The following is a 20,076-nucleotide window of genomic DNA, read 5'->3' on the forward strand; positions in this document are numbered from 1 at the left end:
GCCTGAGTGGGAGGGAACCGCAGTTCTACGCGCTACAGTTCGCTTAACTACGTCCCGCGTACCGCCGCGTTCCGAATTTTAGCAATTTGTGCGCGTGGCGAGTCCACTGTAAATAAATGGTAAGAGGTCGACGGGAAAACAGTTTCGCGAAGGAAGTAAAGGCGTGGCACTACCGTACAGTAGGAATATACACTGATGGAAAAAATAATGTCAACACCAAGAAGGAGTCGTGCGACGTAAAGGAAAGTTGGTGGGCGGTTTCTACATCTTAAAGCGTCGCACTACTACCGTCACCTTTGATCCTTCAAAGGCTTTTGATTGTGTAAATCATGAAATTCTGCTAGACAAGCTCAAGTCTTGTGGCATGAGTGGGACAGTGCACAAATGGTTTAATTCGTACCTAACTGGAAGAGTGCAGAAAGTTGAAATAAGTAGTTCTCATAATATGCAAAGATCAGCACATTCCTCAAACTGGGGAACTATCAAGAATGGGGTTCGACAAGGGTCAGTGTTGGGTCCTTTGTTGTTCTTAATATATATTAATGACTTGCCATTCTATATTCATGAAGAGGCAAAGTTAGTTCTCTTTGCTGATGATACAAGTATAGTAATCACACCTGACATACAAGAATTAACTGATGAAATTGTCAATACTGTCTTTCAGAAAATTACTAAGTGGTTCCTTGTAAACGGACTCTCACTGAATTTTGATAAGACACAGTACATACAGTTCCGTACAGTGAATGGTATGACGCCATTAATAAATATAGACCTTAATCAGAAGCATATAGCTAAGGTAGAATATTCCAAATTTTTCGGTGTGTCCATTGTTGAGAGATTAAATTGGAAGAAACACATTGATGATCTGCTGAAACGTTTGAGTTCAGCTACTTATGCAATAAGGGTCATTGCAAATTTTGGTGATAAACATCTTAGTAAATTAGCTTACTACGCCTATTTTCACTCGTTGCTTTCATATGGCATCATATTTTGGGGTAATTCATCACTGAGGAATAAAGTATTTATTGCACAAAAGCGTGTAATCAGAATAATAGCTGGAGTCCACCCAAGATCATCCTGCAGACATTTATTTAAGGATCTAGGGATATTCACAGTAGCTTCTCAGTATATATACTCTCTTATGAAATTTGTTATTAACAACCAAACCCAATTCAAAAGTAATAGCAGTGTGCATAACTACAATACTAGGAGAAAGGATGATCTTCACTATTCAAGATTAAATCTAACTTTGGCACAGAAAGGGGTGAATTATACTGGCACTAAAGTCTTTGGTCACTTACCAAATACACTCCTGGAAATTGAAATAAGAACACCGTGAATTCATTGTCCCGGGAAGGGGAAACTTTATTGACACATTCCTGGGGTCAGATACATCACATGATCACACTGACAGAACCACAGGCACATAGACACAGGCAACAGAGCATGCACAATGTCGGCACTAGTACAGTGTATATCCACCTTTCGCAGCAATGCAGGCTGCTATTCTCCCATGGAGAAGATCGTAGAGATGCTGGATGTAGTCCTGTGGAACGGCTTGCCATGCCATTTCCACCTGGCGCCTCAGTTGGACCAGCGTTCGTGCTGGACTTGCAGACCGCGTGAGACGACGCTTCATCCAGTCGCAAACATGGTCAATGGGGGACAGATCCGGAGATCTTGCTGGCCAGGGTAGTTGACTTACACCTTCTAGAGCACGTTGGGTGGCACGGGATACATGCGAACGTGCATTGTCCTGTTGGAACAGCAAGTTCCCTTGCCGGTCTAGGAATGGTAGAACGATGGGTTCGATGACGGTTTGGATGTACCGTGCACTATTCAGTGTCCCCTCGACGATCACCAGTGGTGTACGGCCAGTGTAGGAGATCGCTCCCCACACCATGATGCCGGGTGTTGGCCCTGTGTGCCTCGGTCGTATGCAGTCCTGATTGTGGCGCTCACCTGCACGGCGCCAAACACGCATACGACCATCATTGGCACCAAGGCAGAAGCGACTCTCATCGCTGAAGACGACACGTCTCTATTCGTCCCTCCATTCACGCCTGTCGCGACACCACTGGAGGCGGGCTGCACGATGTTGGGGCGTGAGCGGAAGACGGCCTAACGGTGTGCGGGACCGTAGCCCAGCTTCATGGAGACGGTTGCGAATGGTCCTCGCCGATACCCCAGGAGCAACAGTGTCCCTAATTTGCTGGGAAGTGGCGGTGCGGTCCCCTACGGCACTGCGTAGGATCCTACGGTCTTGGCGTGCATCCGTGCGTCACTGCGGTCCGGTCCCAGGTCGACGGGCACGTGTACCTTCCGCCGACCACTGGCGACAACATCGATGTACTGTGGAGACCTCACGCCCCACGTGTTGAGCAATTCGGCGGTACGTCCACCCGGCCTCCCGCATGCCCACTATACGCCCTCGCTCAAAGTCCGTCAACTGCACATACGGTTCACGTCCACGCTGTCGCGGCATGCTACCAGTGTTAAAGACTGCGATGGAGCTCCGTATGCCACGGCAAACTGGCTGACACTGAGGGCGGCGGTGCACAAATGCTGCGCAGCTAGCGCCATTCGACGGCCAACACCGCGGTTCCTGGTGTGTCCGCTGTGCCGTGCGTGTGATCATTGCTTGTACAGCCCTCTCGCAGTGTCCGGAGCAAGTATGGTGGGTCTGACACACCGGTGTCAATGTGTTCTTTTTTCCATTTCCAGGAGTGTAGTATCAAAAGTCTGACAGATAACCAACAAGTATTTAAGAAGAAATTAAAAAAAAAAGGAATTGCTGACACCAGTTAAAGATACAGCAGGTCTTAGAACGTCGGGCATACAGTACGTACTGTGTGCACCAACGCAAGTAGGAGAGTGAAAGGTTTTATCGCCTAAGGTGCCCCGACAAATCCTGTTTGGCTCAGCATGATTTAGAAACCGGTCACTGGATCAAATGTGACGAAAGCGCTGTCGTGCCTCGATCTAACGGCTGTTGTGACTGTGTAACAAAAGAAGCCGTGAAAATAAAAATCGCAGATAACAGCCTCAATAGAGACGGTGGCCTGCAACTCGGCGCGTCTTGTGATCCAGCCATCGCGGACGCATCGAACGCCGAGTCGATATTTGGCGATGCGGCGAGCACCAGTGACGTCACAGCCGGCAGCTAGCGTATGCGAGGGCGTATGGTCAGCCCGCTGGGAGTCGCACCATTTAACAATGACCAATGAGTGTTTGGTCGAAAGCTCGTGGAATTTTAAGAATGTGCCATCTTTTCTATTCGGCTCGTATCATTGGTTTTGGGATGAGCGATTTATATTCTAAGCACATATCCGTGTGGTTTTGGGCGTTCTACATGACGCGCTCGGACTGTGAGAACGTGTCTAAGTTGAAGACCAGTGCGCAGGGGGAGCGCAGAGGCGGCTGTGCGCCCGCCTGCAGGCCGGCTGTTGACGCGACGTGTGGGCACGTCGCCACGTCGCCGCCGGCTGCAGCCGGCTAATCACGGCGCGCGCTTCCAAGGAGCGAGCAAGACGCGGGCGCGTCTTTGTCCGCCGCCGCGCCGTCCCCGTCCTAATTACTGGCGGCCGTCACAGCCGGCGTGGCGTCGGGGGCGGCTGCGCGTCGCCGCACCGCTGGGCGGGGCCCACCGGCTGCGCTCCCGAGCTCGTGAGGCGGGGGCGTGCTCCAAAGTGTCAATTAGCACTTCCAAAAAATGAAGTTGCCTCACTAATTTTTGTTGTCGAGCATTGCAGTCTTTCATGACCGGTGTGTCTGTTCTTTCCGATACCTGTTTTATGTGCATTAGGCCGTGGCCTGAGCCATATACAGCATGTTACAAAAAGGTACGGCCAAACTTTCAGGAAACATTCCTCACACAGAAGATGTTATGTGGACATGTGTCCGGAAACGCTTAATTTCCATGTTAGAGCTCATTTTAGTTTCGTCAGTATGTACTGTACTTCCTCGATTCACCGCCAGTTGGCCCAATTGAAGGAAGATAATGACTTCGGTGCTTGTGTTGACATGCGACTCATTGCTCTACAGTACTAGCATCAAGCACATCAGTACGTAGCATCAACAGTTTAGTGTTCATCACGAACGTGGTTTTGCAGTCAGTGCTATGTTTACAAATGCGGAGTTGGCAGATGCCCATTTGATGTATAGATTAGCACGGGGCAATAGCCGTGGCGCGGTACGTTTGTTTCGAGACAGATTTCCAGAACGAAGATGTCCCGACAGGAAGACGTTCGAAGCAATTGATCGGCGTCTTAGGGAGCACGGAACATTCCAGCCTATGACTCGCGACTGGGGAAGACCTAGAACGACGAGGACACCTGCAATGGACGAGGCAATTCTTCGTGCAGTTGACGATAACCCTAATGTCAGCGTCAGAGAAGTTGCTGTTGTACAAGGTAACGTTGACCACGTCACTGTATGGAGAGTGCTACGGGAGAACCAGTTGTTTCCGTACCGTGTACAGCGTGTTCAGGCACTATCAGCAGCTGATTGGCCTCCACGGGTACACTTCTCCGAATGGTTCATCCAACAATGTGTCAATCCTCATTTCAGTGCAAATGTTCTCTTTACGGATGAGGCTTCATTCCAACGTGATCAAATTGTAAATTTTCACAATCAACATGTGTGGGCTGACGAGAATCCGCACGCAATTGTGCAATCACGTCAACAACACAGATTTTCTGTGAACGTTTGGGCAGGCATTGTTGGTGATTTCTTGATTGGGCCTCATGTTCTTCCACCTTCGCTCAATGGAGCACGTTATCATGATTTCATACGGGATACTCTACCTGTGCTGCTAGAACATGTGCCTTTACAAGTACGACACAACATGTGGTTCATGCACGATGGAGCTCCTGCATATTTCAGTCGAAGTGTTCGTACGCTTCTCAACAACAGATTCGGTGACCGATGGATTGGTAGAGCCGGACCAATTCTATGGCCTCCACGCTCTCCTGACCTCAACCCTCTTGACTTTCATTTATGGGGGCATTTGAAAGCTCTTGTCTACGCAACCCCGGTACCAAATGTAGAGACTCTTCGTGCTCGTATTGTGGACGGCTGTGATACAATACGCCATTCTCCAGGGCTGCATCAGCGCATCAGGGATTCCATCGACGGAGGGTGGATGCATGTATCCTCGCTAACGGTGGACATTTTGAACATTTCCTGTAACAAAGTGTTTCAAGTCACGCTGGTACGTTCTGTTGCTGTGTGTTTCCATTCCATGATTAATGTTATTTGAAGAGAAGTAATAAAATGAGCTCTAACATGGAAAGTGAGCATTTCCGGACACATGTCCACATACAATATTTTCTTTCTTTGTGTGTGAGGAATGCTTCCTGAAAGTTTGGCCGTACCTTTTTGTAACTCCCTGTATATCTGCCTAACGTTTCGCCTTCCAGTGCTGGAGACCTCATCAGACGCTGTAACACTCAAAAAGGAGTTACAGTGTCAAGCAAGTTCATCTAGCGGAACTGTATCCACGTAATGCTCGAGTCGTTACGTCATCAGGCCAGTGCCTAGGGTCGTGAAGTCCCACCGACGAGTGTTGTGCAGCTTGCAGTGGCGGCGAAGTGGCGCTGTTTGCTTGATCTAGCCCTAATGCCCGCAGCTATTTTCAATGCTTCTTCTTTTCTCTTAGGTATTTTTGTGCAGACTGATGGAATGTCCAAGGGAAACGCTATAAGTGTCGTTTTATCCAGTTTTTGTGTGGAAAAAGTTGAGGCAACACACCTTCAGATAGTCAAGAACGAACTCTGTTGCTGGTTTCGGTACGTTAATGATGCTTTCATTATAAGGACTAATGCAGAGGAATATCTGTCAAACTTTTCAACTTTTCTGCTTGCAATTAATCTCTACACCTCAATACACGTGATGAACCATTTTAATCTTTAATGGGAAATAACTTGGGATAGAGATGATAACACAGTAAAATGTTTTTCATAAAAGTTGTTGGTGGGAAAGAGTGTCGCACATTGCTACTTACGGCGGCGGCCTTGAACGTAATTTTCGAGCTGATTTCGAGGTTAAAGTGTTTTTTTTTTTTTAATGGGAACCTTAATGTCTGATTTACGATTTGGAAAGAGTGGCAAGTTTTACCTTTAAAATGAGTCGTTATTCGAGATCATTACGACGCTCAATGAAGATCAAATGAGGAAATATGTCAACTCGAAATAGAGAGAGGACGGATACAGCAAAATACAATGTTAGATACAATTTGGAAGGGCAGTCCCAAGGAGTGAGAGGCGAGGGGACTCACCCGACGACTTTCAAATCAAATATCTATGTTTTGTTTGTATTTTCTATCTTGCAAATGTCAAAATAACATTTATACGTTGTGATGGATTCGTTTTTGGTAATAAACACGTTAACTAAAACTTACAGTTCAAATCTCTCTTCGCTACTTCCAAATCCGACATCACAAAAAGGGGTTTCCACGAAATAAAACGCAACCTTGGAATGACCTTCGACAGTTAACTTTAAGATCATGGTTGTTGGTAATGATACGTGACCCCTTATACCCCTTTCAGTTTGTATCTAACATTGTATTTTGCTGTATCCCTCCTCTGTTCCGATTTAATACCTACTAGGACCAAAAACATATTTGCTTTCTTGACCTTCACTGATGACCTTGAATAATGTATCACTTTATACGTAAAATTTGGCAATCTTTTCAAATAAAATATTAGTGTTCCCATTTTAAAAAATCACTTAAACCTCCAAATCACCTTGAAAACGACGTTCAAGGACACAGCCATTTGCAGCAATGCGGGAACCTCTACGCCACCAACAACTTTTATTCATAACGCTTTGCTGTATCATCTCTATCCCCAGACGGATTAAAATGGCACAACCTGTATATAAATTGAAGTACCGTGCTGCAGTTTCTTTCTGTGTGCTCAGGCTAATCCCAGCAACTGCTGTGGGAATTTTTGATCCAGTTCTAATAGGTAGACTGATTCATGGGGTTGGTTTGTGTATATAATTTATAATATTCCTTGCAAACTGTCTGAACTGTGCTGAGTTGAAGTCTCTCGCCACTGTGAGAACGATGCCGTTGCCACCTAGTTGAACAGCCTCCGCAACTCGAGACAGCAGCAGCAACTCGAGAAAGCGGCGAAGCGTGGCCAAAATCTACGCCGGCTCTGGTGGTCTATCGATGAAGAGCGCGCCTGAAAACTGAAAGGTTGCGGGACTGGATCCCTACTTTTTCGTTCTGGCGTTTAACCTAGCATTCACCTCTCTATGATGTGCAGATTCGCCAGAAGCGAAATGTGGTTGGGATTGCACGTTACAATGGAGGTGCCCTGTTTGTATGACCTGTCACGGATACGCAAGTCGCCTAAGTGACGTAGAATTCAGTGCAGTCGTTTCAGATATCAAATGCATAGCGAATAAACTTACCTATACAATCTGACCTTTTCAATTTGTTAGCCAAAAAGTGAATCGTTTTCCTCAAAACCTTTTCAGCAACTTTCCTTGGTTTACATAAAGAAACTTTTTCAGCAGCGCAGGACACGACTCAGCTTGGAGCTTTCTGCTTTCTTTCAAAGAAATCTAGATGCGAACACGATTCTTCGCGGGATAGGGCGAAAACGTTTGCCAGAAAGGGTCCGCGACAAAGAACTGCAGAAATGAGTCCGAACAATGAATCGATGTGTGCTTTACCTTACAAGAGGAGTGTTGTCACAGGCTACATGACTATATCAGGCGCGTTTTATTTATTTATTCGAATAACACTTTCTCAGGATACGATAAATCAACTTCACTTTTGCTTCATTTTCGTTGCTCCCACACTTCCTTGATCCTTCGAGAGTGTCGGTTCATTTCTTGGTGAGTCCACTTTCTTCCTTTTGCAGATCTCTTTATTTCCTGAGATCCCGCCTTTTGTGTTATTTCGCTTAAAAGGTATTCTGTTATCTATTATGTCCATTGGAATTCCTGTGTTTTTCATATATTTTTCAATTTCGGTGAACCATGAGGGTTTGGAACTGTAGCTGTTTAGTAAGTTGACGATCTTTTTGGTTAGTCTGTTACTATCAACTCTGTGTAGGCGACCATAAAACTGTAGTCTTTTCCTCAATACATCACCTAGTTTTTCCATTCTCAGTTAGAGCTCTCTGTTTGATCTTAATTTGTATTTATTGTTAGTATTGCTTGTAGGTCCCTTTAATTTCCTTAGGATTCTTCTTTCAACTTCTCCAATTTTTCAAAACCATCAAATCTTGTTATTTAAGTATTTCTACTGCATATACATTGTGAGGCCTTACCACTGTTTAACAGTGTTTTTTTGTGTTTCAGGGCAAAGTCTTTTATTATAATAAAATTATAAACAGCCGACCAGTTGCAATGGATAAAGAATTCTTTACCTAGGTTTCAATAAATTTAAATTTGTCTTCTTCAGAAGACCTTGTCATTTCGAATGAGCTTTCCATTTTGTGTATTCTATTTCCTACGGCTATCTTTTCATTTGTGTTGCTTCTTATCCATTCTCCTATGTATTTATAACAGTTTGTTTTAGATGTGCTGTTGTTTCACTTTCTTTGTGTCCTTCGGGTGTGATCCATCCAGCCTGCCTCCGATACATGATATGCTACAAATTACAATACATATCGAATCACACATGATTCGCACAGAATATTTACATTAGTAGTGAACACGTTAATTACATCATGATAGGCTCCCATCACTGCCATGATACGTCACTAATTAAATATGGGACCGATAACACTCATACGTCTGCGCTGCTTAAATCGTAAAATTTGTGTGAAAGTGATGATAGCTACCCACGGTTCTTCTATGACTTTTATGCATATCTCTGTTAAGCCGCCGGTAAACAAATTTACTGCTATCCGTGCAAAGTCCTGGCGGATTGCTAGTTCTCGTATAAAATTCATTATGAAAAAGAGGAAGGAGGTCAAATATTAATTTTTAATGCAGACGTTTTTGCAAAACCTGATAGAACATCAGCGCTCAGAGGAAACAGAAAACCCACTTACGTGCACAGATTCCTTCACAGAAACTCTTAATTCCAATCTCAAACACAAAAGAGGACTGAATAAAACATTGATACACCGGGCTAAAAGAATCTTGGAACCAAAGTATTTAGAGGGCGAGCTCGATCATTTAAGAGCTGCCTTCACAAGAAACGACTGGTCTGACACAGATAGAGCGCTACACCGTAAAAAGTTTTTAGAGAAAATAACCGGCGAAAGGGAAGGTTTTCCTTCCATTCTTAAAAACCGTCACAGATCGCATCAGCAGAGTACTCAATACATGGTGTATATGCTGGGTTTAAACAAGAAAGAAAGGTGCGCGAATATTTGAACGCTGCAAAGCAAATACGCCAGCCGCTTGCCACAGCAAGAGTACATAAAGTGTCTTGCAAATGTGGCCAAGTGTACACAGGAACTTGAGGCACAACGCTGCCACCTGCCGTAAGGAAAAAAAACAGAAGTTATCATTTGGACAACACGGATAATGCCGACAGTAGCAGATCATGCACTAGGACCAGAAAACCAACCATTTTTCTACTCCCATACTAGCCTATGGTTTTATTAAAATCCAATCATCACGGTCTTGCAATGTACAGAGAAGGTGGTGTAATTCAAAAACAATAACAACTTTAAGAAAAGGAAGAGGGATTGAAATTAGACAAGTTGTATCTATCATTATCAAGTAAAACAAACAGTGAAACTTCCTGGCAGATTAAAACTGTGTGCCGGACCGAGACTCGAACTCGGGACCTTTGCCTTTCGCGGGCAAGTGCTCTACCAACTGAGCTACCCAAGCGCGACTCGCGCCCCGTCCTCACAGCTTTACTTCTGCCAGTAGCTGTGACGACGGGTGAGCGAGTCGTGCTTGGGTAGCTCAGTTGGTAGAGCACTTGCCCGCGAAAGGCAAAGGTCCCGAGTTCGAGTCTCGGTCCGGCACACAGTTTTAATCTGCCAGGAAGTTTCATATCAGCGCACACTCCGCTGCAGAGTAAAAATCTCATTCTGAAAACAAGCAGTGCCAACTCATCCCTGTTAGGAGCTCCACAGCGGACGCCGGCGCGACTCCACGATCCCAGGCAGTTGTTTCGTGGCGTCACTGACCGACCGTTGTCTGGGTACCTATAAACAATTTGGCTTGTTCGTGACTGTAACTCCTTTCTGAGTCTTTATCGCCTCAGATGTCTCCAGCAATGAAAGACATGTTAGGCGAAGAATACCTCTGACTGAAGGCCTAATGCTCATAAAACAAAAATCAACAAGGACGTGATCTTCATTTGTTTGAAGGTACAAATCTGCAGTCCTGCTGAAATCCCTGCGCTAGAGGACCCAAAACGAAAACTGCGTAGCGCAATGATAAAGAAGAGTAACTTCAGTAACTTGTTTTTCTACCTAAAAGGAGTAGGCGAGAGTGTACGGCAAGAATGCAACACGATATGACACAGCGGTTAAATGTTGTAGTCCCTGCCATTGTGGTCAGAGAAGTCAAACAAGGTTCATTAGGAACATACATTTTCAGAGGTAACTATTAACGTTTCACCGTTGGTAGCGGTAATCCGTTGCAAAGAAATAAAACAGTCAATAGATAAGACAAATAGACAGATGTTGTACATTTTCATCACAGGAGGAAACTTCTCAATGTTTGGCACCGATTTAATTGCTCACAGATCGGTTTTAACCCCCTTCATCATTAGGTGACAAATGACTATTACAATTGCAGGCCAAATAAGATTAGAACAGACATGTATGATATTAAATTAAGAACAGATGATCCGTATCCATTAATCTCGATACACTGAGGCCGTACAGTTGACATCGATCGTACTGTTTCTGATGGTTATACTTCTTTTCTACAGCAGATAATTATTTATTCTGCGGTCAGAGAACACCCGCTGCTCCCCATCTTCTGGAATGTTACATCCGCAAAAAAATGGTTCAAATGGCTCTGAGCACTATGGGACTTAACAGCTATGGTCATCAGTCCCCTAGAACTTAGAACTACTTAAACCTAACTAACCTAAGGACAGCACACAACACCCAGCCATCACGAGGCAGAGAAAATCTCTGACCCCGCCGGGAATCGAACCCGGGAAACCGGGCGTGGGAAGCGAGAACGCTACCGCACGACCACGAGATGCGGGCTCTACATACGCAATTTCCTGCCAATCAGCGTGAGTTAAATCAAACTATGACTATGAAGAGAGCCAAGGATCTACAGAAGAATGGTTAAAAGCGTTCCTGCTGCTCCTAGTACTTACTGTTCTGATGATGCTGACACGCTGATCCTGATAAAGACTCATCGCAATGGAATTATAACGAAAAAGTGGACATACGAGAGGTACTTACAAAGTTTCAATTATCGCCTCCAAAAAGCGAAGCAGTGCCGGTACAATTTGAAATGAGCTGACCACAGAACCGTAGGCTCGCCGCAAGAGGGTGAAAAGCAAAATGGTGGAACCCACTTATAAAGTGGAGCACCGTCCGGCAATTAGTTTTCCGCATTTTAAGGGGAACGACGCTGCTATAATCCGTGGCGAGGTGGTGGAAGTTCCAGAAGACGACTGCCCGAAAACTACAAGCACAATAGCACATGTCGGTGGATAGTGCATCTCTCCAGGTTCTGAACACACGATGAAGGCGTTCAATAATGGCAGGCGTCAGTACGTGCACGCAATACAGTGAAGTTGCTGAGACTAATTTGCCCGGGAAGGCGCCACAGCGGCCCGATGTTCACCGGATTGCCTATCTGCAGCCGCCAGTTAACTCGATGCGACAACTTAGCGGATGATTTGCCTACATGTTCTGATGCACCTGCCCCTTGCAGCAGCTATCCAAGGCACGTTTTACGAACGTAAAATTGGAGAGATGCCTCTATCCACTGACGTGCTTTACTTTTCGTGCAGACGTCTTCCAAAGCCACCGAGCTACTTACGAATAACTCTCTACTGTTCAAAAACTGAACGTTCCCGAGAGACGGCGCAAAACAAACAGTATTCCCACCATTTACAGATTCTTCTACCAGTATTCCGCAGATCTGTCTTCAAAATAACAGAGCTACGTGAAAAACTGATAACGCCGTGTATTTTTTTTTTTTATGTTGCTAAATGTTTCGATTGATTACAATGTAATGAAACAGTCTCGCAAGGACGTTGGGACTGTTTGTGTTATGCACCTCTGTTTGACGCGCATCTCCTCATGCCCGTCGCCGAGGTGGGTAAGGAACCTGCGCTGACGTGGGGATGATGTGGTACTGCGGGTTCTGCCCCGTGTGTCGCTCCGATCTTGGTTACACACAAATGCACACGCACGCACTCACGCATATCCTGTGACGCGGCAGTCGAATTCACATCTTCCCCAGCAGTAGATCCACTCGTAGCATTTCGTTATTGAAATTGGCGCTCCTGTCCTGGTTATGTGCAGGATGGACGGGACGGGGGACTGTAATTCCCATACCCTTACAAATTTATGTTTTTCATGCAGAGAAATGGTGTTAGCAGCACTATTATTGTTCACCATTCGTTGTTTCTTAATGGATATGACCCGTGTCCCGTTAGGTAACGTACCATAACCCGACTGGGGTTTACAAGGCCAAGCAATAGCTGGTCGACTCTTAGACTGTCGTCCAAGTCGTTCTGCCACGTGCCCACTTCCCAGTTGAACCACTGGTAGTAACCCTTTCGTCTGAGATTTATTGGACTTTCTTTAACTTCCCTTTATGTCATTAGCAAGATCCTGGACGATTTTTCACCGTTATGTCTACTGGGTAGATTCCGAGGATCACCAGGAAAGCATCGGTTGTGTTGTGTCAAACGCCCCAGTGAGAGTAAGGAGAACACCCGCCACTGTTACAGGATTAGCCTGTTCCGCACGCACCAATGTCTGTGCGCGCAAACAGTTGATGCGTAGCCTGTCATGGACGTGAAAATGGCATCTTGATAGGTTCTCAGTGCATACAGCGATGGCTTGTAGTTTGCTGTTAAGGTACGGGCAATTTTGTGCATCATTTAAGATTGTCTGAATGTCTTGCGTGAAATTACGCTTTACGTCCAGCTGAACTCCAGTTTTGTAAATTATGATATCGTCAGTATTGTGAGAATAATCATCATTATCATCGTCATCTTCATCATTCTCATGTTGTACAGTTTCCCGCCACTGGTAGGATCTGCTTGCAACATAGGTCGCGCCATCTTCTCCAGTACTGCCCACTCCTCCCTGTCGCTGCTCTGACGCAATCTTCTCCATTCTTCCAAATCCTTTCTTCCACTCCCTTGAGCAACTTACCTCTTGACCTTTTCCCTGGTCCTCCACATCGTGCATCTTCCTAGGCATCGTCTTCCTCTTATCCAGTCCTTCTTCGTGACCATACCAATAAAATCCTTCTTCCTCAATCTACTCTTGTATGAGTTCTTAATGTGTTATCTCCGTTCACCGTAAGATTTTCATGTCTCATCTTTTTCATTTTTGTTTCTCCTACCTCACTTCCCAAAAACTTCGTTTCTCTTGCTCTCACCTTACTCTGCTCACTTTATCCAAGAACCTGGTTTTTGCAGAGTACAACGAAACTGGTATATAAAACGATTGATATGTCACATTCTTACATACCTCGAGGTTTTCTTTGCTCCATATCCTTTATCTCCCAGTTTTCATAAAGTTATCACCTTGCCCTGCACGTTCACTTATCTGAATTTACCATTACTTTCAATTTACATTCATCAGGTACTTGAAATTTTCCTGGGCTCATTCTTTTCCAAATCGTGTCAGTTATCTTGTACACGTGCTTACGTAATTAGTGGTTGTGAGGCTTCTCACTATGACAGGATATCCTCAAAATCTTTCTTTAGCCTCACGCTCCCCAGCAGGCCTGTCTTGTTCCTTGTAAGAGACTCTGTCCCTCGCATAGTCTCCGGTGTCATATTTCTTATCAGTCTATATTTCTTTTCTGCTTGTGACCACCAGTCGCAATTCTTTGCATTAAATTTTAGGTCATATTCCAGTGCAACTTCTTCTCAAACATCTAACTGGTTCTGTACTTCCTCGTCATTGTTACGAACACCATCAAATCGTCGGCAAACAACAGTCGTGTCTTCTTGTATTTTGTTCCTCTTGCCACTTGTGTCATTAAATGATTCATCACCACTGTGGAAAGTAATGGAAATAGTGCACTTCCCTGCTACAGACCGTTTCTCTCTGACAGCCATCCTGTTCTGCCCTCTCACTTTCACACAAATCACAATTCCCTGTTACAACAATTCCTTTATCGTCGGCACAGTCTATTTCTGTACCCATTTCTTGCGTAGTGCCCCCCAAACTTTACATTCGGATACAATGCAGTACGCATCCATTAAACCCAGCAAGATCATCAGTAGACCTCTCCCACACTCATAGTCCGCAGCTCGTGGTCGTGCGGTAGCGTTCTCGCTTCCCACGCCCGGGTTCCCGGGTTCGATTCCCGGCGGGGTCAGAGATTTTCTCTGCCTCGTGATGACTGGGTGTTGTGTGATGTCCTTAGGTTAGTTATGTTTAAGTAGTTCTAAGTTCTAGGGGACTGATGACCATGGATGTTAAGTCCTATAGTGCTCAGAGCAAGCCACACTCATAGTGCTATTCCTGTAGCTGTTTCACTGCAAATATGAGACCTGCTGAGGAGCTTCCTGTACTGAAGCCGTGATGTTCTTCTGTCAGCTGCGTTTCCAATATTCTCCAGATTCGTCTCTCTAAAACTTCATTTTTTTTCTCGCTGGCACTTTAGGTTAATGCTACTGCAGCTTTATTTTCCAAATCCTTTGTCTTCTTTTCTTGAAGACAGGAAGGATTATCCCCATCTTAGCCTTCTGGACTACTCATTTGTTTCGTTACAGCTTTCATATACTCGTATAATCTTATACAGCCACTGAGTCCCACCTCTTCTGCTGCTTTGATTATTTCGGCACATAGTTCATCCAAAAAAGAGCTTTTCCTCTTTTCGTGTTCTTCAATGCCTCATCCATTTCGACCCACAATTTATATGATTTTCTATTTCCAGGCCTCGCTCTATCTCTTTTACACCTCTGTCTTCCTCTACTGCTCCGTCTGGATTTAGCAAGTCATCAACACATGTCCTCTAGAGCTCTTTGAGATCGTACTTCTTGTCTACCTCTTTTTCATCTGTATCAACCATTTTTACGTTCCCTCTCATTCCTCGTCTCCCTTTTCTGGTCATTCCAACAGTATTTTCTTTTTTCGTGCGCTATCCTGTTCCATCACTATGATCCATTTGCTATGCACTTCCAAGTTTCCTCTAAAACCGCATTCTGCGCCTCCCGCTTTCTCACTTGGTATTCTCCTTTTGATTCTGCTCTGGTTCGTGGAGACTTTACTATTCTCTAAACGCTTTATTCTTCTTCAGAACTGCTTATTTAAATTCAGAATTCTGCCAGGATGTCTCCCGGTATCTCCTGCTATTTCAGGACGGACCACCTCTTATGGTTCTACTAGAGTGCTGTAAAATCTCGTCCAGTCTTCTACCACAATTTTCAGCTATCCCAGCGGGGTTTTACTTGTCTTTCTCACGTATTGTAGCTTCAGCTGAGCTGCATTTAGCTTCAGCTTCCGTACTCTTATTTGGTTTTCTGCTCCTTTTCTCTCCTTAGTTTCTCTGATGTTCATTACTAATTAGTTTCTAGTAAAGTTCTTAAATTACGTGTGTGACACGTGTACTTCTCTTTTCAACAAAACGCATTTCAAATAATTTATGTATTTGAACTACATTTTATTGTATAAGCCGTGTTAAAGCGATGTAGTAAGCACTAATGTAAACTAATAATTATTATTATTTTAAAACCTGTTATGTATTTTATTGTAATTTTTGTTATTATTATTGAATTCATTCGCATTTGTGGCACACTAAAACTCTGAGTAGTGCAGAATTATATTTGATGGTGAGGCGTTAACTATAGACATTGATACTCTACAAAAAAAAAAAGTAGACTACATACAGAACAACAACAACACCGAAAAAATCATATGGAGGGGGTGTAGGCGTGACTCTCGTCCCTTTCTCTCCCTTCCAAACAACAGAGATGATAGAACATATTTTAAAAATAATTCTAGATCACGAAAATTCTGTCACCTCTCCCATCGAAACAGAACGCTGGTTCGGCGTACTGGGCAGCAATGCTTTGCTGGTTTTCATCTGAAACTGATGACGACTGTGTTGTTTACGTTGTAAAAAACCATTCAACCACCAAGATAGCATAAACCATATCGTTATTTGTTGTTTTCGCCTCGTTGCAGAGCCCGGGGCGCTGGAGCAGCAACAGCAGCAGCAGCAGCAGCAGCAGGCGGCGGCCGGGGGCGGAACGGGGGCGGCGGGCGCAGTGGCCGGCGTGGCAGTTGGCGTGGGGACGGCTGGCCGGCCCGTGGCGGCGGCGGCGGCGGGGGCGGCGGGGGCGGCGGGGGCGGCGGTGGCCAGCGCGGGGGCCGGCGCGCCGCCCAGGGAGTGCGCCGGCTGCGGGAAGCGCATCACCGAGCGCTACCTGCTCAAGGTAGGCCTAGACACACACACACACACCTGCTCAAGGTAGGCCTGGACACACACACACACACACACACACACACATACACATACACATACACACACACACACACACACACACTCACACAAGCGCTACCTGCTCAAGGTAGGCCTGGACACACACACACACACACACACACACACATACAAGCGCTATCTGCTCAAGGTAGGCCTAGGCACACACACACACACACACACACACACACACACACACACACACACACACAGGTAGGCCTAGACACACACACACACACACACACACACACACACACACACACACACAGGTAGGCCTAGACACACACACACACACACACACACACACACACACACACACAGACACACACACACACAGACGTGACTGAAAGAAGCGGCAGGCGACGTCACCATCAGGTGGTGGTGTGTTCGCTCCAGACGGAACGCCAACACGTCACGACGTTTAGTCCAGTACCAAACGGTGTTAGTGATGTTACAGGGTACCTTTGGTGACACAAAAAGTTGGAGTATAGTATCAGAACTAAGCAACTGCCAACGTCAAAGTTTATTAATGGAAAAAGCTAACAGTTCTTATGGTATTCTGCTGAGAAATGATACGAAAAGTGTAGCCCAGTTATTTCAGAACGTCAACAGGTATTTCCTAGCGAAAATATACACATACAAATACATCAAACAGTATTTATGTGTGGCGACACAAAGAGCCTTTTAACCGTGTTCACTGTGGTTATTTAACGTTCTGTGTACCAAAAACCCAAAACAAAGCAATTGTACGAGAATAGTTTGAAAAGTTTTCGGAATGGAATAGAAAGAAACGGCTTACCTTAGTGGAAAACTTTTAGTTTTCATTGTAGTCTCCTTGTGCACTAACGCACTTGGTCCAGTGATGATCCAATGTATTGGTTCCATCTCGAAGGTTATATTCCTCCAGCCCTGCAAAATACCCGTCAACTTCTGTACTTGCACCTACATCTACATACACAGATACATACATACATACATAAATATTCCTCAAGTCACCGTATATTGCAGGCGTAGGGTACCTGGTAACACTACTTGTCATTTCCTTTCCCGGCAGTGGTTCGTTTGAAAAGAATCCCTGTCCACCGAGAAAAATTTTGAATTTGGGGAAAAAATGGAAGTCTGACGAAGCCAAATCATGCGAATAAAGCCAGTGTGGCAAAACTTCGTATCTTAGATTATGATTCTGATTGCGGCAACGACTTTTGTGTGGCGGAATGCATTGTCTTAATGAGAGATTACTTTCTTTCTTGCCATATCTGCCTATTATCGCGCCACGCAGGGTAGCCGCGTGGCCTTGGGCGCCTTGCACGGTTCGCGCGGTTTCCCCCGTCGAAGTTTCAAGTCTTCCCTCGGGCATGGGCGTGTGTGTTGTTTTTATTATAAAATAGTTTAAGTTAGATTAAGTAGTGTGTAAGCCTAGGGAGCGATGACTTCAGCAGTTTGGTCCCATAGGAACCACCATCGCCTATTATCATGTATCTTTTACTGTAATTGGTCCATGACGTTAGCATAGTATTGTCCCGTAATTGTTTGACAAGTGGAATGGTAATATATCAAAGTAATCCTTTCCCTAGCCCAGAAAACTATGCTTTGAAAATCGGCATGGATTTCCTTTGCTTTCGTACCTTTCTTTACAAAGTGCTTCATCATTGCTCGAATCTCGACTTTTTCTCATCTTCATAAATCACTACACGGAAACAACAAAGAGTCGTCTGCACCGCCGGGCGGTATTAGACGAGCGGTCTAGGGCGCTGCAGTCATGGACTGTGTGGCTGGTCCCGGCGGAGGTTCGAGTCCTCCCTCGGGCATGGGTGTGTGTGTTCGTCCTTAGGATCATTTAGGTTAAGTAGTGTGTAAGCTTAGGGACTGATGACCTTAGCAGTTAAGTCCCATAAGATTTCACACAGATTTGAACATTTGAACCGCAGATCTCAGAGCAATGACGCGTCCCCTGTTTACTGATAAAGGATGACTCATTATTGCGTGGTAAACTCGTTACGCTAGCAGTGACACCTGGCGGTGATTCCACGAACATTTCAAACCACCCCGTATTTTTTACAATCAAAGAGCTGACTTATTAGTTGTTAAAAAGACGTTATTTAATAAAAAAGTTTTCATCTATTAAAGTTCTTATTCGTCGTGGAAGATGTAATGGTCGCCTGGTCGTAGATATAGCTAATTGCTATAATCGCACTATTTCACTCCCATTTACGGAGCTTGTTAGCACTTGATGTTAGGTTGGCGCCATTAAAATGCATTGTGTTGTGGTAATCGCTGCTACTTGCTGGATCGCTGCTGTGTCTCGATGCTGATGCTGGCTCTAAATCTGGTTGTCTAGGGTTAAAAACATGAGGTCCCGTGTTTTTTATATGCTTTTGATGATAAAGAACGAGCGAAACCAACAAATATGTAAACTTCAAATATTTATTACTCTGGTGGCCATCTTAATTCCACTGTCCACCAAAGACCATGACACAACACAAAGTAGTATTTCCGTTACATGTTCTTTGCATTGTTTATCCACCTCAAACAATAACACACAAACACACTTTACCAAAGTGACATTCCGACTGCCTCCCGACCGTTCTTGCTGCTTGTATTTATAACATTGTCAAAGAACTACTAAAAAGAGATATAGTTTACAAGTCACATGTACATCTGTTATCATAATTTGTGCAGAAAAGTTATTAATTTGCATCGAGTGACATAATTTAACATGTTATTAAAATGACAGACAGATTTGTTGACTTGACAGAATAATTTTCTGTTACAAAAAGGCCGTTTTTTAGAAGTTTGTCAATTGACTGCTCTAATTTGCATAAATAAGTAAATAACATGAATTATTAAGAATTACATTGGTTTTCGTCTAAAACAGGATTGATTTCGTGAATACTGAGTGAAAATGCTCCTAGTGAACAAATAGGTTTCACTGGGTGATTTTTATTTAAGGAGATCCAAAATACCTAAGTTGGCCACTATCTTTCGTACTTCATATTAATTATTTAAGATGAACTTAGTGTTTTTACATGATGACATTTGCTGTATCAGTGATCAAGTGATATAAACTTTTGTGTGGGTCAGTTATTCAGTGTAATTTAATGGGTTGACTGTTTATGCAGACATGTTATGCAATCATTCTTAACATACACAATAACTTTTCTATAATCATAAATAGTCGTTAAACTGGTTGAATTTGGAGGGTATCGCATACTTCGGTACAGTAAAGCCTTTAATATGATCCGTTACAAAGAACAGTCATGGAAAAATCCAAGTTATCACGGAAGGCCTTGCAATATGTCACGAAAAGAAAGCAAAGTTACACTCGGTAAATAAAGAAAAAGAATGCGGAATAGCACGAAATCCACTACTGTGACATTAGTGACCTTGGGAAATGCATGTAGGTTAACTTCCCATGTTAGCAGGCGACGACGTCGTCCACCCCACCAACGTCGATGTCAAACTTTCTTGCCGACTCGCTTATTACCAGTGATCGTTTTT

General features: G+C 44.4%; 1 protein-coding gene and 1 long non-coding RNA gene across 2 annotated transcripts in view; both read left to right on the forward strand.

Annotated features, from left to right (window-relative positions):
* LOC126095037 (uncharacterized) overlaps positions 1 to 16,392 on the forward strand; it is a 783,099-nt gene extending 766,707 nt beyond the window's left edge. The window contains exon 3 of the long non-coding RNA XR_007521903.1: positions 16,284 to 16,392. This is a non-coding gene — a long non-coding RNA (uncharacterized LOC126095037). The remainder of the gene's footprint in view (positions 1 to 16,283) is intronic.
* Positions 16,393 to 16,402: 10 nt separating this feature from the next.
* The window catches only part of LOC126095353 (LIM domain only protein 3-like), a gene marked incomplete at its 5' end in the record, with an annotated part of 69,983 nt that continues 66,309 nt past the window's right edge, over positions 16,403 to 20,076 (forward strand). The window contains one exon of the mRNA XM_049910161.1: positions 16,403 to 16,534. Coding sequence (XP_049766118.1) covers positions 16,403 to 16,534 — 132 coding nt within the window. The remainder of the gene's footprint in view (positions 16,535 to 20,076) is intronic.

The sequence above is a fragment of the Schistocerca cancellata genome, chromosome 8 (assembly GCF_023864275.1).
Source record: "Schistocerca cancellata isolate TAMUIC-IGC-003103 chromosome 8, iqSchCanc2.1, whole genome shotgun sequence".
Lineage (NCBI taxonomy): Eukaryota > Metazoa > Arthropoda > Insecta > Orthoptera > Acrididae > Schistocerca > Schistocerca cancellata.